This window comes from Ambystoma mexicanum, chromosome 9 (genome assembly GCF_040938575.1).
Source record: "Ambystoma mexicanum isolate Mex_15411 chromosome 9, UKY_AmexF1_1, whole genome shotgun sequence".
In the NCBI taxonomy this organism is placed as follows: domain Eukaryota; kingdom Metazoa; phylum Chordata; class Amphibia; order Caudata; family Ambystomatidae; genus Ambystoma; species Ambystoma mexicanum.
The window spans coordinates 172,279,862-172,303,189 of record NC_090931.1 but is presented as its reverse complement, the minus strand read 5'-3'; the positions used below and the strand labels follow the sequence as shown (position 1 = coordinate 172,303,189).

Genomic DNA, 23,328 nt, shown 5'->3' with positions numbered 1-23,328 from the left:
CGGGTTCTGTACCTATCCTATCATTCTTCCCTCACTAACCCCGTCCTCCTTCTTGCAGAGCCACGTGAGCGCCTGGAGACGGTCCTTGGGTGGTAGTGGTGCACGGTATAAATCAGCATAACATAACATAATAATAATAAATAGCCTCATGGGGAGACCAACAAAAGAGATCTCAATAAACAAACATGTCAAGGTTCCTGTATGAGAACCCAGCCACAAGGGCAAATATATGGGATTGGCCCAAAGGGTCTGATGAGGGACAAACCCTTCGGCTCTTGATGAGAAACCATTACCTGGCACCTCTTGCCCACTGCATCGCTACATTCTGCTCTAACTTTCAGTGTTATGCGGATGACACCCAGCTCTCCTTCAGGCTCCCCTCAGCCTCTGCTCCTTCGCTCATACCTGACTGTCTGACCACAATTCAGGAGTGGTGTGCCCCCAATGATCTCTGCCTTAATGCTAGTAAGACTGAGATCCTCCTCATCGGGGCACCTGCTCCCTCCTTTCCTCTCTCTCTCTCTCTCTCTGGCCACCCACCTTGGTGTCATTCTTGACTCCACCCTCTCCCTGTCTCTTCACATCTCTGACGTATCTAAGAAGTCACACTATCAGCTGCGCCTCCTCCAGAGCCCTGGTCCTCTCTATGCTGGACTATTGCAACAGCCTATTTCTGAATCTGTCTGTCTCTAAAATGTATCCAAAACAGGACTGCAAGACTTGTCGTTTGCTTTAAGCCCATGGATCATATCTCTCCAGCTCTGAAATCTCTTCACTGGCTCACTTTGGCTGCAAGGGTCAAGTTCAAGACCCTTTGCATCGTCCACAAGACCTTCTGGGGCCTGGGACTGCATTACCTCCAACTTTCCCTTCCTAAACATCTTCCTTCTCAAGCTCTCTGCTCATCCAGCTCCGACTCTCTGAGGGTCACACACATCTCCAAGCAGAGAGTGAGGGGCAGATCTCTTGCCTCGGCTGGGACCTCCCTCTGGAACAGCCTCCCTGCCTCTCTCAAACTTGAGCAGACCCACCTCCGGCTCTGGAAGTAACTCAAGACCGTCCTTTTCACTTCTTCTTTCTCTCTTCCTCTCCCCTGTTGATGTCCCTAACTGCTCCACGTACTGGTCACCCTCTGAACTCGGGTCCAGGCTCCTACATGTTCAGTTGCCCTTGCACTGCCTCTGGGATCCCCAGCACTTAAGGGTCTGTATCTGCAACCCTACATTTCCTTCCCTCTGCACTTATTAGCCACCCTCTGGAAGCAATTACTGAGTTAGCTGCACTTCTCCCCCGTCCCCCTGGCGTTTCTCCCCTCCCTCTTCCCCGCACTTGTACGATCTGAATGACACAAGGCCTAGTAAGATTGTTGCTTTGTCCTCCTTCTGTTTCCCCCTTCTGGTCCTGTTGCGCCTAGAAACACTTGTGTACAGGCGCGTTATAAATGACTTATTTTATATCATAATTGCAAGTGTCTGTATCTGCAACTGGCCTAAGTGGTCTTTAGAGGGGCCAACCCAGGGGTCTACATGAGAGACCAACACAGGGGATCATCATGAGCTCCGAGCCACAGGTGTCTACATCAGAGATAGACACGGGTCTACATGAAAACCAGCCACATAGGTCAATGTTAGGGACCAACCACAGAAGCTCTACATAATAGACCAACACAATTGTCTCTATGAGGGAGCCGCCAAGTGGTCTTTTTGAGATCAACCACAGTAGCTTGGATTGGAGACCAATCAAAGTGGTCGGCTTCTGGGACCAAACCAAGGGGTCTGATTAATGGCCAACATAGGGGCCTCCATGAGAGGCCAACTCCAATGGTCTGTATCTGCAACTAGCCCAAGTGGCATGAAGAAGGACCAACCTGATGGGTCTGCATGAGAGACCAACCCATGGGTACAGATGAGAGACCAACATGGTATTTCATGAGGTACCAGACACAAGGGTCTATGCGAGAAATAGTGCCAGGGGTCTACATGAAAGAGAGCTACAGGGATCTACATGAATAAACAGCCACAGAGGTCTACACGAGAGACCAACCGTAGATGATCTGCATGATAGACCAACAAAGGGGTCTTCATAATGGACCACCCCAGGGGACTTTGAGAGAGACCAATCATGTGAGATGGCATTAGAGACCAACTGAGCCGGTCTGCATCCAGGACCAAACCATGGGGTTAGCATGAGGTAGCAACCCCAATGGTACGCATCTCAAACTGGCCCAAAGGGTCATATGAAATACTAACCTGTGGTGTCTACAAAAGAAACCAACTAAGGGGGCGGCATGAAGTACCAACCAAAAGGGTCTGAATCTGGGACCAAGCCAAGGTAGTCAGCATGAGGAACCAACATAAAGGCCATGCATGTGAAAACAACCCCACTGGTTTTGCATGTATGACTATCTCAGTGGACCTGCATGGGGCACCATCCTAATAGGTATTCCACCAAAGTGGTCCAGATATCGTAGGAGGGTGATGTCAAATGTCTGTATGAAAGATTTTGTTAAAGTCAATGGAGATGAACCATTTTTGGGATGGTGATAGAGATTTTCTTGGACAGCGAATCATTGAAGTGTGTATGGAATGAGGCATGCTGGGAGGGTGATTTTAATTGAAACAAGCCTGGCACCATCCACATGGGGGAGCCCTGAGGTGTGGGCATTGAATACACAGGAATGTTCTTCCTTCTTGGACACATAACAGAGACAATGTGACTCCCCATGTTCTGGGAGACAGTTCCTCACCTGGCCCGTCTTTCTTCTTCGCTTTCCCCTTTTTCTTTCCCTTTCCTTTCTTTTTCTTTGGTGGCATTGGTTCTTTACCTGTCTGAAGAAAATAACAGTTATACAGACTTAGAGGGAGCTCCTTCTAGGACTTGCAGTTTCTCAAGTTATACATGAAGTGAAAGATCATGAGAGAGTTTGCATGATCACAAGTCATACAGGCACAAAGGTGGGAGACAGGTTTCTGCAGAGTTTACAGGAACACAAGTCATATAGGCACAGAGCAGAGAGGTGAGAGACAGCTGCCTGCAGAGCCTACAGGAACACAAGTCATACAGGCACAGAGGTGGGAGACAGGTTCCTGCAGAGTTTACAGGAACACAAGTCATATAGGCACAGAGCAGAGAGGTGAGAGACAGCTGCCTGCAGAGCCTACAGGAACACAAGTCATACAGGCACAGAGGTGGGAGACAGGTGCCGGCAGAGCTTACATGGTCACAAGTCATACAAGCACAGAGGTGGGAGGCTGCAGATGTTATGATATAATATGATGTGGCATTTATAGCGCATGTGTACACAACTGTTTCTAGGCGCACCAAGACAAGGAGGGGGAAACAAGGGATGACAAAATAAATATTTTACTAGGCCTTGCATCATTCAGATTGTGCAAGTGCAGGGAAGATGGAAGGGGCGAAGTGCCAGGGGGAAGGGGGAATTGCAGTTAACACACAAGTGCAGCCAGTGGGTGGATCATAAGTGCAGAGAGAAGGGGGGCTGTAGGGTTGCAGATACAGACCCTTAAGTGCTGGGGAGCCCAGAGGCAGTGTGAGGGCAACTGGACATGCAGGAGCCTGGGCCCGAGTTCAGAGGGTGACCAGGTGACTAGTGCGCAGCGCAGTCAGGTGCATCAGCAGGGGAGAGGAAGAGAGAAAGCTGAAGCAAAAAGGAAGGTCTTGAGCTGCTTCCGGAACCCGAGGTACTTCTGCTCAAGTTTGAGAGAGGCGGGGAGGCTGTTTCAGAGGGAGGCCCCAGCCGAGGAGATAGATCTGCCCCCAACTCTCTGCTTGGAGACGCATCAGACCATCAGAAAGTTGGAGGTGGATGAGTGTAGAGCACGAGGTAAGGAAGCGGTTACAGGAATACAGTGGATACGTGCATGGGGGTGAGAGAGAACTCCCTGCAGAGCTTACAGGAACACATTTGTCAAACAGGCACAGAGAGGTGAGAGAAAGCTGCGTGTGGGGCTTAAAGGAACACAATGGATTCATGCTGAGAGGGAACTCTCTCCAGAGCTTACAGTAACACAAGTTAGACAGGCATGTGGGAGGTCTAGAGCTTACAGGAAAATGATGGATGCATGCCAAGTGGGTGACTGGGGGCTTTCTGGAGAACTTAAAGGAGCCCAAAGAATACGGATACAGGGGTGAGAGTGAGATTCCTGCAGAACGCACAGTAACACAAAGGGAGGTGTTGGGGCCTGTGCAGAGCTTGCAGAGCTTACAAAACACAGGCAAAGGCGGGAGAGAGAATTCCTTGTGGGGCTTATGGTGATACAAGTGAAATAAATACAGGGGTGAGAGAGAGAGTGTCTGGCAGAGCTTGCATGGAAACGGGGGATACAGGCAAAGGCTTTGGGAGTCAACTCCTGGCTTGGCTTAGGTTAACACATGTCAAATAAATACAGGGGTGAATGATAGTTTCCTGTAAAAGTTACAGTAACACAAGCCATATAGTTAAGGTGGTTATGGGGTGCTCCTGCATAAACTGCAGCAGCGGACTGCAACCTGTGGCTCTCCAGAGGTTTTGGGCTACAACTCCCAGGATAGTCTTGTACAGACTAGTGGACCCTCCTTCCGAGCCTTTACACAGGAGCACCCTTAAACTACTTGCATGCAAGATGTTTTTTTTCTGATAACCAGTGTAAGGAAAGACTTTCTTTTTACTGGTTTCCCCTAGTAGACCCCTAGGACACACCCTTTCTTTTTGCTATTATCTGCTTCCCGACCTGACTTTTTGGAGGTAAGTAAAGCCTTCTGCTTTACTTCCCTTGCCTTTTGCTCACTTTTATGGGGAAACAGATCGTTCCTTAAGACTATCGGCACTGGAAGAACGTTATTTGTGTGCTCTTCACCTTAAAGTGAAGTGCAGTTGGGATACTTTGTATCCCCGGAACTTATTCTTTTGTAAGTTTGTGTTTATAAACATGTACAAACGTATAGATATATGCAGTGTTTAGCCCTGAAGACAGACTAACCTCCGAAATGCATTGGCTTTAGGACACTTTTTTCGACTTTTCACTTCCTTTTATTAAGCAATAAAAGAACTGAGTCAGAAAAAGAAAATATATGGAAAATATAATTTAATCATATGGATTACTGCATTGACAAGATTGGAACTTGTATATAAACTTTGATTCAACCTGTGAACAGGGGATAATGAGAGCGCTTGATTGGTCCAGGGGGGAACCTTGAACCATATGTGTATAAGCACAGAATACCAAGGATGGGCTGGTGGCAACGGATATTTTTGTGGTGTGTTTTTGACTTTATTTGACTTTTTACTAATGTACTTTTGCATTTTACAGCATAATGCCATTCAGAGTACCATATACTCTAATGGCTGTGCCATGAGATGTTTATCTGGCCTTTGGCCATTATGTGCCTTGGCGTTCTTCATGCCCTCTCTGGTCCGGAATTGCCATGTATGGAGACCCTTTCTCAGGCAAAGAGGCGGTCTGTGTGTGTCCAGATGAAGTGGCTGGGTCTGTCTGGGCCCAGTCCACAACCGAGCCACAATGTCTGTTGCGGGGCAGATGGGTGGCCAGATGCCTGTCAATGATTGGACAGCCCCGTCCAGTTTCAATTGAAACACTTGTATACAAGCGCGATACAAATAAAATATCAATATCAATGGTGCAGATCCTTACCATTGGTGGACCTGTGGGCGACTGCAGTCCAAATGATGGATAAAAGGACTGTAGGGGTCTTACTTGAAACAATCTGTAGCATGGTAGCAGAAGTACAGCCAGCTGAAGACCAGAAAACCACCATTGCAGCTGACCAACATTGCCTTCAGCCAAGTCCCTGGGAAGCCCTGCTTCTCTCTCCCGATCTCCAGAAGGCCCTTGTCGCTGCTTCGACATACCTCCCCTGGACCCGTAGGAACTAACTGGTCCCGACCCCAGGCATCTGTGCCTGCCGACGTGCTCCTGAATCACCCGGTTGACTGTCCAGCTCTCTCCTGGACTACATCCCTGCTGCTGTCAATGTTCCTTGTTCTTCCTTGGAGTCCCGAGGGTCTTCAGCTTGTGTAACCAGACTCCAGCTCCAGAATAGTCAGCCTTCCTGACCGAAGAGAAGATGTGCAGGGCCGGCTCCACTGTTCCCACCACAGGGATCACCTGACCGTGGGGACTCCTGTTGCAAACCAGCTTTCATGTCCTGGAGCCTCCTGGGTTTGCCTGATCCGTGGAGGTCTGCATCTTGTCATACCAAGGTTGTCCAGCTGTCCAGTCTTAAGAACCGCATCACCAGTAGCCTGGAACTGCAGACTAGCTGTACTCAATCCTGAAGGCAAAGTGTGACCTCTCCACCTGGGACCCCTGGACCTCCCTCGACCACACACAGCACCGAAGTGGGACCTGCAAATTCAGGAATACTTAAAGTTGTTTCTGACTAATGGGGTAAGTTTGAATGCCTATTCCTATGCCTTCCCGCAGTATGGACATGAAGCCTTTCCCCTATTTCTCCCTAGCCTGTCCAAGATTGGTGCTGGTCTGCACAAGTATTCTCCCCACCCTAAAGATTCCCCTAGAGTGGTGCGATTGGGAGAGAAACTTATGAGAATTTTACTTACCTTTTTATCCAATTTCTGGAACATTTACAACCATTGGCTTTGGCAACTCTTGTTCATGAGATGCTCCTTCAAAGAAATGTGTGACTTCTGTGCACTGGGCCCTAATTCTTAACAAGGGTGGACTTGTTAAGAACTAGGGACCTTAGGTTTATCTGTGGTTGTTCTACCTAATTTAAGTTTTTACTGGTTTCCAAATAACCGTTTTTTCTATTTTCATTTGCTTTACCACGCAGTTATTGTCAGGAAAGATTTCTCTTTTTTTGGCAGCTTTTACTCCATAGTTCTATGTACGGAACTTGAGGGCATGCTCACTTCTTTTCCCCCTGGATCTTCCTCTCGGGTGGCCAGGGAAAGGCCAACACTTTTGGATCCCGACCATGGGGGTGTATATGCGAGGGAGGATCACCCGGGTGGAGGAGACGTAGGGAGAGGATGTCCCTTGGTGAGACATGGTATTGCCGATTTCCTTTCCATAATGAACCCTCCATTCCACAAGACTTCATAGGCTAGTGTCAGCCTCTTCCCTGTTCTTCCCCTAAAATATTCCCCAAGAAACAGCAATGCTCTACTGAGACGAGGAAGATACCAACTAGAGCAACACATAATTTTTTTCATGCACACACATGTAGACCTCAACTGAGTACTGAGACGAGGAGGAGGACAGCAAGAGGAAGGCAGGACCACTGCTTCAGTAATGAGCTTTATAGTCCTTTTTTTGTCCAATCAGGATGGCAGTCACTTTAAAAGGCGGATTCTTCATAAACATGGAGGAAGAGACAGAAGCAGCAGCTGGGATAGCAACTCCAGATCAGCGGTGTGGAAGACGAAACGCTCAAGACCTGTGCAGAGATGCAGAGTTTGTGCAGCAGAAAGCAAAGCTGAGGAACGTAAGAGGCCGGCAGCAGACCGCGAGAGGGAGACCAGTGCGACCGAGCAAAGCGGTTGCAAGAATTCTGACCTACAGCTGGAGCATCACTGGGGGGAGCAACGCCACGAAGAACCGCTGGGAGAAGGAGCGAGACACGGCAAAGGAAGGCTAGAACCCATGGCGGCAGAAGACCTCACAGTGCCATACGATTTGACCGATAAGTGTGTGCGAAAGGGGAACCACCTGGGTGGCAGGCAAATATGCTAACGATGCAATGAACATTGTTGTGGATAATGAACATTGTACTTTTGAATAACAAACTAAACGAAAAGCATTGCAACTACTTTTGAATACTGAATGAAATGAAAGGCGTTAGAGGTATTTTCGAATACAGAACAAAGCGAAAGCAAGTTTTGAGCACTCGTGCATATTGAATGGAGTGAAAGAAAGTTGGTGAAGTTGGCACAAACCATGAACTATATTATTTACGGCACAAGTGATTAGCAAAGCTAATAGAATACCAAGGAGGGTATGAGATGAGAAACCAAACATTGGCAACATCCAAAAGAGTTCAAGGAACTGCATGTTATGAAGAAACACGTATTGGCAAGAGCCAGGAGAGTACAAGAAAGTGCTACAAGTTCATAGTGACCAAGTAAGCCACGGTGTCGTGTCAGAAGAGTGTGACACAAGTGAACAAACCAAGCCTCACTGTCAGATTGAAGCAGAGGCACCTTGTTGATGGAGAGCAGCTAAGATGGTGTATCAGTTGCGTGACCTGTAATGGGTGGACTGGGTGGTCTGACAACTGCGCCTAGACCGAGTGCCGCTGTATGGAAAGGCCACTGGAAGTATACATAAAGAAGCTGGTGTTTTACAACCATCTTGTATGTGGTTTTAAGTCAAGAAATTGTACTGCCTATGTGAACTGGTGAAAAGACCCAATATCGAATGAGCTGGGAAGTGTCCCAAGGAACTGTGTTATTTTATTGAAAGCTGGAAAATTTGAACTCTTGGGGAAGGGAGCCCCAGTGTGTTGTGAACTGTTTTGAAATCTGGGAAGGGAAGCGGAGTACAAGCCAAGAGCTGTTAGAAGCTCTGAACTTTATTTTGAACACTACTTATTTTGATGCTGACATCCTTTCACATTACATACGATTAGATGTGAGGGCAAGTTAATGTTAATGTTAAAGGACATTTATACCGCGCACTATCATCACTTGAGTGGTACCCTGGTGCTCTGGCAGATCTAAAAGGTAAGAGGGTGGGATGGGTTAGTACGCCATAGCGGGACAAAGGTATAGCAAGAGTTGTGATGTCCTGTTGACAGCCTCAGTTCAGTTAACACTGTTCGCGGAGCATGGGTGCGGTTTATGGATCGGTAGAGTCCCATGTGCTGTTTTGTTAGACTATGTGTGGTTTGTTTTGTTGTTGCAGTCTAGTGAAGTGCATGTGGTTTGCTGTGCAAGGAAGGGGTTGTGTTTATTTTAGCATTTGAAAGGTGTATGCAGAGAGTTAAGGTTTTAGCGGGTGGTTTAGTGGGGTTACCTCATTCCTTCGGACATCTGTGTTAGGTGTCTCTGCCCGTGCTGTCTGCTGGAGCATTCCGGGTTGTGGGTTGCTCTTTGGTCGTCAGTGCTGTGTGCCTGCTATTGCCTCCCCTCCCTCTGAATCCCAGGTGCTCCCTGTCCTGTTGAGTGCTAGTTATTGGTTAATGCTCCCTTGTCTGCAGCTAGGGTGCCTGTCACTTAAGCTTTGCCCAACTTAGGCTAAATATCATTTTTGGATACAGACAGACATTTGCTTTGGGCGGCCTGACATCGACTATGCTTAGGTAGGGGAATGCCACCTAGAATAGGGCAGGTTAGGCCTTTTTCCAACCCTTATTCTGCTTTAATAAAGGTTTGTAGCCCAAACTTTATCCTGGTGTCTGTGTCGTACGTCATGATTCCTTCACAATCCCCCAAACGTTTTGCTTTTGTTTTTGAACGTGTCCCGATTTTTAAAAATGTATTTTTTTTTGGTTTCAGGGAAGTGAAGCCACTCCTCTGGCCTTTTGCTCATTTTTGTTATGAGGAAACTGTTCAGTCCTTCAAACTACCAGTACTGGGAAACTGTTGCCCTTTTGGCTAACTTTTTAACAGTGCACTTAGCATCTTACAATGCAGTGCAATGGGGATACATTTGTATCACCCTACTCTTTTACACTTGGGATTTTTGGTTACTTTTATATGTGCCTAAAGACAAGCTGGTGGCAGCAATTCGATTTTTACCATTTTTGTGTCATTTCTAGTATGCCCATCCGCATGTACTGCGTATGGCTACTAAACGTGACTAGTGCTCTAAAAGGGTAACACTGCCAAATATTCTTCCTGCTTTGACAAGAAATCCTATATAAGGGCATGCACTTGCCCCGGGAAAGCATGCTGTTTTTGCAGTCTAGTGATGTCTTTGTGTGTGTGGCTCAGGAAGGAGTGGGATTGTCTGTACCCACTCCACATCCGTGGTGCCTGAAAGTCTGGGTGAGGGGCATGAGTGAAACCAGCAATGGCCCCCAGCTTTTTCCCCCATTAATCCTCACACCTTCCCCACTATATTTAGAGCTCCTGCCACGCACCCTTTCTGAAAGCAACCAGACAACAGATTGGCACCCAACGGCCACAACTAACTTGTACGAACACCAAGGAACACACTAGGTTCAACCACCCACCTGCGACCATAACCCCAAGGGAAGTCAGCCCAGACCTAGAGAGGAGGTGAGATGGGCTGACAAATTGCAGCCAAGAACATTGGTAAATACCATTAAACAACAACCAAAGAGTCACACCAGAGGCTTCATCAAACCGACTGACTTATTAACCCATCTCCCCTTCCTGCTCCTCCAACATAACCAACACCACTACAGTATACTATGGGCTAGCCACACTCACATAAACACACCAAGAATCAATTTAATATTCACACCCTATCGTTTCTCTGCAATCCTGGAAGCACACCTAGCGGGAACCCCCAGACAGATAGTCCAAAAAAAGTCAGCTACACAATCACATACTGTGAGAAACCTGAAGGTGTCTCCCTGACTAGCCCCTGGAGATTTGTCATCCAGGAGGCCAGGACATGGCCATCGCTATTTGATCCAGTTCTTGGGAGTCGACCAGTGCGGGAGGGTCACCAGGATGGGGGTCCTCGGGGAGTGGAAGTGGGACACCGACAGGTGAGACGCGGTTTCCCCCTTCTTCCAACACCTTTTCCCCATCCTACCACGTAGAAACTCTACCCATACCCCTTTTCTGACACGAACAGGTCTGCACACTACAAAAGACAACGGACTAACACCAGAGCCATTTACCTGACATATCCCAACACAAGAGTCACGCAAAGTCACGCAATTGACCAGAATCACACACACTTGACAGACCTTTCCCTTCCACACAGGGATAAAAGGAGGAGCACAAGAGCACACTACGAGCAATACAACCACACAATGAGACAGCTATCCCAGGGCGCCAGTTCAAGAGGAGGAGAAAGGCGGCAAGAATCGAAGGGGCGACAAGGGGAAAAGCCACCATGCCCTTTCCGACCCATAACCGCAAAGCCTCCGTAGAAGGAATCATAAGACCTCAAACAGTAGCCAGCGTGTGTTGCAGCTGATGTCAACGGTACACGAAGCCCTCCTACACTGATAAGCAGGACAGGGAGAGACACTTGCTACCATAGTACCATCTTTGACTCCAGAGCCAAGAAAAGTCAAGTGGCGAGTCGAGCTGGTGAGTCGAGGCGAGAACCGATAAGAAACCGAACTGTGTTGAAAGAAAGCGGCAAATAGAAAATTAATGGAAGTTCAAAGAACTGTTAGCACCTTAAGGGAAAACCAGTTGCAAAGGGGTCAGGCACCACGTGGGTGCTCACTCGAGAGACTCAGGTTGATGCCCCTGTTTGTTGAAACTACTGATACCAGAAGGCCTTAGGAAAGTCGCCAGGAAACTGTCAAAGTGGTCATATAGGTGTCTAGCAAAATCCCCTGTACAGTTGAAAGTCTTTGACCGACAAACGATTGGAAAACTAAGCGAAGCAAATCCTGCATAATGGTAAAGTAGAAGGAACTGTGAGGTTGGCAAACATGAACCCAACGGAGGGATGCCTGCAAAGCGGGGCGAAGCATGATGCCCCAGTGAACATTGTGTTCACAAGAGTAAACGCGACAGAGGGATGTCCACAGTGGACTGTCAAAAAAGACATTAAGACTTGGGAATCCCACAAGTGACATTGTTTAGGAGAAAAGCCATAGTAAACCCGACGGAGGGAGGCAAACATTCGAGGGGGGTCTGAGCCCCGAAGAGGAGGATCCAGGGGTGAAAATTCATCACCCCACATACCTAAGGAAAGGAACTGATATGCACCCATGTTATTCCACGATGCAGTGTTCCCTCCTGTGTGCGGGCATCCAGTTACCGTTTTCCCATCCTCTTAGATTCCCATTGCTTGGTTTTTTTAGTTTTGGCTATTAGGTGACATTAAAGTTCCACCTACAAACGGAAAATATTGCATGAGAGTACAGCCAGGGTGAAATGCCATATGAGGAGGGACACAAAGCTTGTAGGTGTTTGGTTATTTACCCACTGATTCCTCTAATTCCCACCCACTTCCTGCCCCTCCCTGCCCAAAACATATCCTCCTGGGATCTCTCGAGCCAGGTTTTTCAAGCGTCACCATCACACTTTGCTCTCTCAGTGCCTGCACTATTGGTGTCCTTGACGACTGAAGTCCTGTTAGAAACAAGCATTGGCAAAACCAACAGTGTTGCCTTGTGTAGATGTATTAGGCATTTGCTAGGCACTGCTATTATATGCTCAGGTACTCGCACCATTTTGCAGCTGCAACCATCAAGACCAGCTAATTCCACTACGGCAGTGCCTGGCAAATGCCTTTGCCATGCCTACACAAAAGCCCAAACTGTTGGCATTGCCAATGCTTGTCTTTCTTCCCGCAGAATATGCCACTCCACAGAAAAGCCTAGGTGCTCTGATGCTACTATGGTGGTGATTTGGCACAGTATAAAAGCGGATTCACATATCATACCTTTTGTTCGACCAGTCTTAATAATTACTCTGTTAGCCACATGCCCACGATATACAACATCACAGTCATATCTATGGCCAGGTATGGTGCAGGAAAAGTATGTTGCAGGCAATGTATGGTGCAAGCAAAGTATGTGCAGGCAAAGTACGGTGCAGGCAAAGTACGGTGCAGGCAAAGTACGGTGCAGGCAAGGTATGGTATGGCATGGTGCAGGGAAGGTATGGTGCAGGCAAACCAAGGTGCAGGCAAGGTAGGGTGCCGGCAAGGTAGGGTGCCGGCAAGGTATGGTATGGTGCAGGCAAGGTATGGTATGGTATGGTGCAGGCAAGGTATGATCCAGGCAAGGTATGGTGCAGGGAAGGTAGGGTGCAGGGAATGTATGGTGCAAGCAAGGTATGGTGCAGGCAAGGTATGTGCAGGCAAAGTACGGTGCAGGCAAAGTACGGTGCAGGCAAAGTACGGTATGGTGCAGGCAAAGCAAGGTGCAGGCAAGGTAGGGTGCAGGCAAGGTAGGGTGCAGGCAAGGTATGGTATGGTGCAGGCAAGGTATGGTATGGTGCAGGCAAGGTATGATCCAGGCAAGGTATGATCCAGGCAAGGTATGGTGCAGGGAAGGTAGGGTGCAGGCAAGGTAGGGTGCAGGCAAGGTAGGGTGCAGGCAAGGTAGGGTGCAGGCAAGGTATGGTATGGTGCAGGCAAGGTATGGTATGGTGCAGGCAAGGTATGGTATGGTGCAGGCAAGGTATGATCCAGGCAAGGTATGATCCAGGCAAGGTATGGTGCAGGGAAGGTAGGGTGCAGGCATTTGAGGAGGTTTGATGAAACTGATGCCCTGCAAGTGGTAGAAAATGATTCTTTTTAGAAACATTGTAGATGTTGCAAGGTCTGTGCCATGTTACAGTTCTCATTGACTGAACCCATAGCAATGTAACCCCTCATTCTGCGGACACGGATCTGGCCGATGAACAGGCAGGTTACCCCCCTCACAGCCCTCCCCCCAGTTATTACTGAATGATAAAAGGGACTCAGGCCGTGCTAAGGGCTCGGGTATATAGGCCACCAACTGTTACACATGTGATGCCAGTCCTGGCCCAGGAAAAGTACCCACACATTCTAAATATACTATTAATCAGGGCAGGTGGCTCATGGGTAACAAGGCAAGAAGGGAAAGAGCTGTGTGCGCCCTGTAACGCTACACCCACACAGTTCCTGTGGATGAGTACTCGCATCCACTGGGTAGACTTGGGCTTGGCAAGCTACCCCTGAAAGTGTTCAGGAGAGCTTGGCTGCGTAGGGGGGCATGCCCGTGTGGGCCTGGGACGGGGGGAGGGCACGTTATACTGCTTTGCACTGTCTCCCATGCACCGAGGAAGCCTGAGTTTACGTCACACCATCACTGAGGAGGATGGTGTGTCACCAAACATAGGCCTGCTTTATTTGATGTTGCTGCCCGAAATCCCAGCATGCTTTGCTCTTCCCAACTGCTCTTAGGACACGGAAACGTTTAACTTATTAGAGTATGTGTGCCTAGTTTATAGGAACAGAAGGAACGCAGGAACGGGTGTAGGGGGGAGCTTCCTGCAATGCTTACAGTTACACCAGTGGTGGGCGCCCCCTGCGCTTGGTTTACACATAGCGCAATACATGGTGCATAGCCTAGGCACACGTGAGAATGCTACCAACACAGTGGAGTAACTTTGAAAATGCTGGTGGGGAAATATGACATCTGAAGAAAAGGTGCCCCAGCCGACTGAATGGGGACAAAATGGTGTGACATGAAAGTTGGGGGGGGACAAACACCCCTGTCCCACCTAAAATTACGCCCATGCTAACACAAACACGGGGGGAGGGGCTCCCTGCAGAGCCGCCAATGCTGTAAGTCACACGTTCAGGCGGAAAGAGGAAGTTCCCTGCGGCGTTTACAGATCACAACTCAATAGGGGAACAGGAAGTGAGAGAGGGCGAAATCGCACCCGGCCGGCTGCACCCGCGGACTGTCTCCCTACCACATAACGCCCCCGGCTGCACCCCGGATGGTCTCCCTACCACATAACGCCCCCGGCTGCACCCCCGGATGATCTCCCTACCACATAACGCACCCGGCTGCACCCCCGGACGGGCACCCTGCTGCACACCACATATACCTTGGACCACCCACCTCACACACTCTCTCCCCCCACCCCTCCCTCTGCGTACCTGCTGTCGGGAGCAGGGCTTGATGCGGTCAGGCACCTGCCACGACCAAGGCGCGTGTTGTCGGGAAGCAGAGGCGGTAACCAAGGACGCTTGGCAGGGTGTCCAGGGAAGCTTAGCAGACCAGCCTGCAGCCCCAGGGTCCGCGAACAGCACAGTCCTTGCAGTTTTAATTGTATTCAGATCAATAAAGCAGTATTGTGTTGTGTCATGGCCGGCCCATTGCCGGTTTTTCTCTTATTGTTCTCCCATCGAGTGTCACGTGCTCATTGAAGAAGCACGGACGGGCCTACAGGTCGCAGGGTGGACACTGCCTCTTTGACACCAGGTATCCACAGAATATGTGCACTAGAATTCATTCTGCCTCGCTAACAGCGGAAGCCCCATCACACGCACGATGCATGTCTCACAGATGCAAATATCCCAATAGGCCTATCCCAATAGGCCTCAATCAGAACTACCAACTTTCCAGTGCCCATCAGTGAGATGCAGTTTTTCTAAATTTTAAATTAGAAAAAAAAACTATTCTCAGAATCCAAAGGGTATAAACAGGACTCAGTGACCTTCTCACGCGTGGCCATTAGAGCTCGACAGCGCACGCCCCATAGAACTACATATGCCACAGAACACGCTGCCTGAGTAAGCACACATTTCCCACAGAACGACATGCCCCAGGAGACACTGTGCCTCGCTCAAATCCCAGCACTCAACACATGACTACATTTTCTAACATGCACACTGCCTCAGTAAATATAGTTTTATTTATTTATTTATTTATTCACATTTGATTAAGCACACAGGCAGCCCAACGGGCATCATGGCGCTTGTTACAGACTTTGAAAATGACTTATTAAAATATACAGTGAAGTCATTACTTAGTTACGATAGTAGAATTTGCACGTATAAAGAAGAGAGAGAAGGAGAAGAATTAGTTAAATAGTTTTTTTCGGAAGATCAGGAGAGGTTTCTTCTCTCAGCGTGCTGGGTAGAGCATTCCATAGCTTTGAGGCAATAAAGGGGAAGCTTATTCCTCCAGCTCTAGCTTTTTCGATGTGCAGGACCCTCGGCTGGTGTGACACTGTCTAGTGGGTCTGGTGGAGACAGATCTTGTTATTGTATCAGACAGATATGAGGGGGCTGACAGATTGATGCATTTATGGGCGGTGGTAAGAATTTTGAATGTAATACGCTCTTTGACGGGTAACCAATGTGCTGCCCTTCTGGCTTGCGAGATGTGGTCTCTTTTAGGTATGTTGAGTGCTGCTCTTAGTGCGTTGTTCTGGGTAGTTTGGAGTTTGGTCAGATTAGAGTTGGATGTGCCGGCCGGCAACAACGCATTACAATAATCTAGTTTGGCTCCAATGGTAGCTCTGGCGATCGAGAGGCAGTTATCTTTGGTTAGGAAAGGTTTGATGGCGTTGATATGCTTGGTGCTCAGGGCTGAGGCAGATACAATAGCCTTGACTTGCTTGTCCATGGAGAGAGCGGCATCTATGTGGACTCCCAGTGTTTTGACAGAGGGTAGAACTGGGATAATACAGTTGTCAATGCAGAAATTGGAGTATAGTGAATCGAGGTTAGTGAGTGTGGATTTTTGACCAAGGATGAGAATTTCAGTCTTATCTCCATTAAGACATAAGCCATTCATAGCCATCCATGTTGGATGGTGGCATAAATGTTCTGGAGGGTGGCTGCATCCTGATGGTATATTCCTGTGAGCGGGAGGAGCACTTGGGTATCGTCCGCGTAGTTGGTGTACATGATCCCAAGTCCGTCCAGTTTATCAAAGAGAGGTTTGGTAAAAAGATTATAGAGTGTGGGAGCTGTGCACGAGCCTCGTGGGACTCCATGCTTAATGGTGGTGGGCTCTGTGTTTGCTGTGTTGGAAAACACCATCATCACTCTTCCTTCGAGGAAGGAGGTGATCCAGTTTGTGGCCTGTTTGGAGAAATGTGCTGCCCGAGTGAGGTGGTTAGTGAGGATGGCATGATCGACCAAATCAAATGCAGCAGAGAGGTCTAGGAGGAGCAGGAGGGCTGGCTTGCCTTTGTCCAAGATTTGGGTAATTTGTTTTTTTAAATCAAGTAAGGCCGTTTCGGTACCAGGATCTTTGCGGAATCCCGACTGCCTTTTTCCTAGGACAGAGTTTTTTTCCAGGTAGGACTGTATCTGCATGTGTACAACTTTGTCTAAAATTTTAAGGAGAAATGGAACTGTTGTAATGGGTCGGTAGTTCGGTTGGGCTGGGTCAAGGGAGGGTTTCCTGAGAGCAATGCCAGAGGTCAAGATTCATTCTAAACCTTCCAGCCATCACCTCTTTTGTTTTGCTATTGTCACCCCGAGAGGGACGGGTATTCCCAGACGTGGGTCCCGTGCCTGCTGGGCCTAGAGACCCAAGCTACTCCTCACTGATGACGCCCAACAAGGCTGAAACATGTCTGGGGATGCTTGTGGTCTCGTGCAGAAGGGATGTGACCTAGCAGTTCGGGCTGGACTACCCCTTTGTGGGTGGGGCAAAGCCTGATTTGCATATGGTCTTTCCCCTTCTGTAAAGGCTTGGCAGGCGAAGAACGATGGTCTGGAGGGTTGCCCAGAGCAATGCCAGAGGTTAATATTCAGTCTAAACCTTCCAGCCATCACCTCTTTTGTTTTGCTAAGGATGCTGGTCTGCAAATAGCATTGCTGGTTGCTCCGTACAGCACCTTTTTCCAGAACAGCACAGTCTGAGTTGCGATGCAGGTAACACCTGCACTGCAAGTGACCCACCGCATCCGGCAACACCGTGGCTGGAATCTGCGGAGAGATGCGCCAGCCGTGCCTGAGATACCAGCATGGTGTTAGTAAGTGCACATTCTGAGCTCCACGGACCCACAAATACCGCCATGGACATGCTGGTATCACTGTGAAACCCGTGCTGGAAACACCGGCAATGCAGACCAGGTTTTAAGTAGACTCAGGTGTGTAGAAACATGGCATAGTTGGCCAAAATCTGAACAGGTGATCCCAATGAGCACTGCTACAGCACAAAAGGACCACTCTTACACCCCACACCTCTTCCAACACTACCATGCTAGCAGTGGCAGTACTGGAGCTGGGGGCCCTGCCTGCAGGCCTATTACTTGAAGAGACAGAGGATGCAGCAGAGGCGCTTGAGGAGAAGGAGGGCCATCATGGCCTAGCAAAACCCCAATGTTCAGCAGGTTTCAGCACGCAGACAGCCACCAATTCCATGATTAAGGGCCACATCCTTCAACCTGAGCCAAAGCCAGATTCACACCCTGTTCCGGCTAGACAGGGTCACCATCACTTCAATAGTGGACCTGATCAGCCTGATACATATCCGCACATCCACCCCCCCCTTGCTCAAGGTAGTGTCTGTGCTACACTTTCTAGCACACTGTGGATGAACTGCACGGGATATCACAAACCTGTTTTATACGCGTCCTGTTCCAGGTCATTGATGCACTCCTGCATCACGTTGGAGACCACATCAGCCTACCCAGGACTGCTGACCAGGTCAATGGCACAAAATTGCCTTGAATGCACTTGCAGGCATACCAAACAGGATCAGTGCATTGGACTGCACACATGTGGAGCTGCTGGCCAGGCATGCTGTGGAGGCAGTCTACCGGAACAGAAAACTGAATCACTCACTGAACGTGCAGATGGTGTGTGATGCCCGCCATCTCATCACCCACTGCTGTGCCAGATTTCCCGGTTCAACCCACAACTCCATGGTTCTGCGCAACTTCACTCACTCTGCCTGGGTACATGGAACGTCACAGTGGACAGCGTACCTGGCTGCTGGGTGAGTGTAACTGCAAGGGCATCGACACAATAGCCTACCTGGCTGCTGGGTAAGTCCAACTTCAAGGTTATGTGCACTGTTGGATTAGCGGCATGTATAACACAGATCACCAGTGGCTGTACGCAGTGTATGCATTAATTCATTTGTTGTTCAACTACTATGTACTCATACAATAGCAAAACACCCTGAAAGTGCACAGAGGGCAAACAGGGTAGGTAAAGGGGAAGGTAGACCATGAATAAGAGCAAGGATCAGTAATTGCTACAATAGTACAAGTAATGATAAAAAAGGTAAGGGGAGACTAACCTACTTTGGGTTGTGAGTGCATTCAACGTGCAAGTGTACGAGGGGAAATCGAGGTTCAACACAGTAATAGCATGCCCGAGTGCAAGGCCTTGACAGGTATGTCTCAATTGAAGGAAATGATCCTGTGCATGTATAACAACATCAATTACGTACATCAATATGAAAAGCACTACATGTACCAGAATGCCACACACCAAAGTGACAAAAAGAAGCACAAACAGTGTCAACAAAACCCACACCACCTTATGCACAGACAGATAATACGTCTGCTCCCACCCACATGCCACAATTGGCCTGCACACCAATTAGCCAGGTCCCCTGCATGTTAGAAGTGCACAATTACATATCCATTGTATTGCAATTTGATTTGCAGTACATAACTATGATTTAGTGTCATGGACATAATAGTATTATGACTTTGTAACACAATAATAACACATACACCAGTCCCATTTGTGTGAGTTGTACTAAGAGTGTGAGAGGTCATGTTGGCTGTGAACGCGCCATATCAAAGCCACTGCACACCACACACCCACCACACATTATCACAATGTGCATTTCTAGTACCCGAAATAGGACATATGCTAGCTAACTCGCATTTTGCATGTGCATTATTGGATTTTTAAGTGAACACTATGCAGCCTGTAGTAACATGATATGGGCAGAAGTATGACATTGTACACTTTCTGTTGCTCCCGTGCAGGTGATGCTGGTTATCCCCTGATGCCATGGCTGATGACCCCTGTGAGGCAACCACACAACCATCACGAGCAGGCATACAACTGTGCCCATGTCCGTTCTCCGTGCACAATTGAACAGACATTTGGCCTGTTAAAGGTGAGGTTCCGCTGCCTGAGCAGATCGGGGGTGGGGTGCACTAATGTACAGTCCTGTAAAGGTGGGAAAGGTAGTGCTTGCCTGTGCCATGTTGCACAACATGTGTATCAGGCACAATGTCCCAATGCCCCCCCGACACGGACATGCACCCACCAGAGGCGGAGGAGGACAGTGATGAGAGGCTGCCAGTTGCACAGTGCTGTGATGGCATGGATGGACGTGAAGCACGAGATCAGCGTACACACCACGACTTCTGATCACCTGACACACACGTGGCACAGGCCAGCTAGCGCACTGGGCACTGCACATTAATAAAAACACTCACACTGAAAAGTAAATGTCCAGTCATGATTTGTAATTTGTGCTATGAAAATATATACAAATGTCTAACAGATTAACTGGCAATACTATCCCCCCCAACTATCCCTCCCCACTCCCCCGCCCCAACTATCCCTCCCCACAGCCCCTCCCCAACTGCCTCTAGGCAACTCCTGTCATGTTTGGCAATGTTCATTTACACAAGTCACAGACAGGGCCCATATGTGTCCATGGCCTGTTTTCTTCCCCTTTTTGGATCCTGTGTGCAGCTGAATGCCAAGCGGGACAGCCACATGGAATGCTGCCTTGGGCTGCTCTGCACCGAACAAGGTGTTGTGCTTGTCAATTGTGCAGGGGGAGTGCCACAGGCCGTTGGTCCAAGAAAGCCTGGAGTAACATGACTATTGTCTCTGCAATGGACAACATCACACTATTCCCCTGCTGTATCCTCATTGACATCTGTACGATAGCACATGTACAGCGACCAAGTGTATGTGCATCATGACGTCCACTGGCCTGGATGCTCTCGCGCATGAGCTGCGCCTCTCGAAAGTGCTGCTGCACCAGGGATGTCGGGGCATCCTGGCGTTGTTCCATTCTGGTCAGTTGTCCATCAATATCCCTCACACTGGGGAAGGGCGGATGTTGTGGGCTAATTGGGCCCATGGGGCTGAATAGCAGGATGCTGTGGTCGGTGGTATCTCCGGTTTCCACAGCACCGTTGTTGGCTATGTCCTCTACAATGCATGCATGTGCATGGCCTCGTGGCTGTGGTGGTGGTGGCGGCACTGATGCATCTGGGGCTGCGGGTGGGTGCTGCTTGTGGGGCCTGAGGTGGGAGGGCGTGTTGCACCACTGGGGCTTGAGGTGGGTGGGCTGGTTGCACCACTGGGGCCTGAGGTTGCACCACTGGGGCCTGAGGATGCTCGACGGATGTAGGTGTGGACGCAGTTGCAGTTGTGCCTATTGAGGCTGTGGAGTCCTGGGTTAAGGTGGTGTTGGTCCTTTGGGTTTCTCGGTATCGACGCCTGGTGCCCCTTGAGGTGCTGGGATGGGCATCCTCATTGCCAGATGATGTGCTTGAGGGAGTCAGAAAGGCAGATCGTCAGTGATGAGTGTGGATTGATGAGGCAGAGATTAATGCTTTGGCTTTTTAATGACAGTGCTGTGTCAGGGACATGGCCGATGCACACATGCTTGTGTAATGCATATTGTGTGGGTGGTTGTGTGATGAACATTCATGGTGTGTGGTGTGCTGGAGATACTGTCGTGGTGTACTGGCAATTGCTGGATAGGGTGTGGCACACACAATGTGTGATGTTGTGTTGGGGAGGGTTGTGCCATGGATGGGGTCACCATGTGCCTGCTGCCTGTAGCACTTACAGGGATAGGTGGCAATTTGGGCTCACGAGTCGGGCTGGCTGGGACGAGGGGGGCACATGTTTCCTTGGTGTGTGACGCTGGTCATTTGTGGGTGGTGAAGGTGCTTGTCACTGACGTGACTTTGTGCCAGGGCTAGCACGGCGGACATGAACAAAATTTGATGTGGCAGGTGGATGTGTGTCTGAGTGGCAGCAGGAGCATGTTCTGTTGGTGATACAGGGTGCCTGTGCTATGTTCTATATGTATTTGTGGTATGAGTAAGGTTTTGGGTGACGGTGTATATCACTGTGTGTACCCAGATTGTAGGTCTCGGGGCGAGGGTCCAGCAGGGCTGTATTGGTTTTGTGCACAACGCACTTGACATCCTTTGCTGCTGTAGTGGGTACAGGGTGGATAGGGAAGTTTATGTAACATTGGGGTTACGTGTACTCGCCAGCCTCGTCAGATGTCATGGCTCGGGCCTCCGCAGAACCAATCCCTTTTTTTGCCTAGAGGTGCAGCACACTGCTGCACATCTCCTCCCAGAGTAGCAGGTGGATAGGGGCAGTGGTTGAAGTGTAAGAAAAGAAGTAGTGGAACTATGTTCCATGCAGGCCCACACCCGCTCCCACAGACCCCATTGCCACACCCTCGCCCACACACAATACACACCCCCAAACACATGCACCTGCCGTTTACGGGAATATTCAGTGTAGTGCACTGAAAGTGCAAGTTTCAACTTCTTCCTATAGTTTTATTTTAAAAGAAAACTAGATCCTGATGCCTGGAGGAGCAGGGGCTCCCTCCACCTACTGCAGGAGCAGTAGCCAGCACAACATGCCCTCCAGCCCCGCTTAAATCAAGGTAGGCTATAAGCCTCCCCCAGCTGCTTTTCTGCTATCAATAGCATGACCGCACAATTTCGGCAGCCCGCGGCAGATTAAGCAATCATTTCCGCGCTTCAACGGAAATTCCTTCTGGCCCCGCTCGCACCTGGTTTTGCCCACCTCGATCGGCAGGGTATTTGCCCACCATTGGCCTCCACGAGGTATTTCACCTCTCCAAGATGGCCGACCGCCACCTCCACGACCTCCTATCCAGCCCTTCCTCACCACGAGCATCCTAATTGGCTACATGTTGCTACTTTGCAGCCAACCACAAGCCGGCAGGTTTGGAGCCGGCCCACCGAAAAGTGTGCCTTCGAGCCTAGGGCCACGACCCCTGCCTCTCCCAGGACGCCCTTCCAGCTAGAGGGGTAAGAGACATACAGCCCCTCCCTGCAGCTGGGGACCTGAATCCCCCCCCCCCCCCCCCAACTCCCATTGAACTCTGTGTTCATGCCCCATCACTAATCCTTGCATCCAGCTACTGCTCAGACATGGTCCGCAGCACACCGGATTCCAGACAGCTGCCAGATTGACTGCCTGTCCTCTGATCACTTAGCCTGCACTGCCGGAAGGCGTGAGCCGACTGTGGACCCTCGCACCAAGCTCCCCGCCATAAGGACCTGTCTGCAGCTGTCCGCCGCGTGAGAGCGGACTGATCTCTCTGCAAATCCAGATAGCAACTACACTACCACTGGAGCCAAGGTAAGCGCCTGGCTCTAGATAAACAATGGCGCCCTCTGAACTCCCTTTATGACTACTAGTCACCTAGCCGTTACCTCAATTTGCTCACCGTTTACTTTACGTATGAGCTATTTTGTTAGTGTGTCAGTATGCCATTCGAATGTAGCTGCAACTCTAAATGGGTTTGTTAGTCACTCCATTTACATGCTATCCTGCTCACAATTCGAACCTAGCTACTATTCTAAATGTGTTTGTTAGTCACTTCCTTTACATACCGTGTCATTTTGAACTTAGGTGTTACCCCATGGCATTTTCGCCAAACTGTGTCGTTTTGAACCTAGGTTACCCTATTGCATTTTAGCTAGGACTTAGTTGTCTTTGGTTGCCTACAGACCACACTTGATTGTAT

General features: G+C 49.3%; 1 protein-coding gene across 1 annotated transcript in view; it reads right to left on the bottom strand.

Annotated features, from left to right (window-relative positions):
• DRC12 (dynein regulatory complex subunit 12 homolog) overlaps positions 1-14,914 on the bottom strand; it is a 32,596-nt gene extending 17,682 nt beyond the window's left edge. Inside the window, exons 1-2 of the mRNA XM_069614373.1 lie at positions 14,724-14,914; positions 2,747-2,828 (exon numbers count right to left, since the gene is read on the bottom strand). Of these exons, the coding sequence (XP_069470474.1) occupies positions 2,747-2,813 (67 nt within the window). The 5' untranslated portion in view covers positions 2,814-2,828; positions 14,724-14,914. The remainder of the gene's footprint in view (positions 1-2,746; positions 2,829-14,723) is intronic.
• Positions 14,915-23,328: the final 8,414 nt, after the last annotated feature.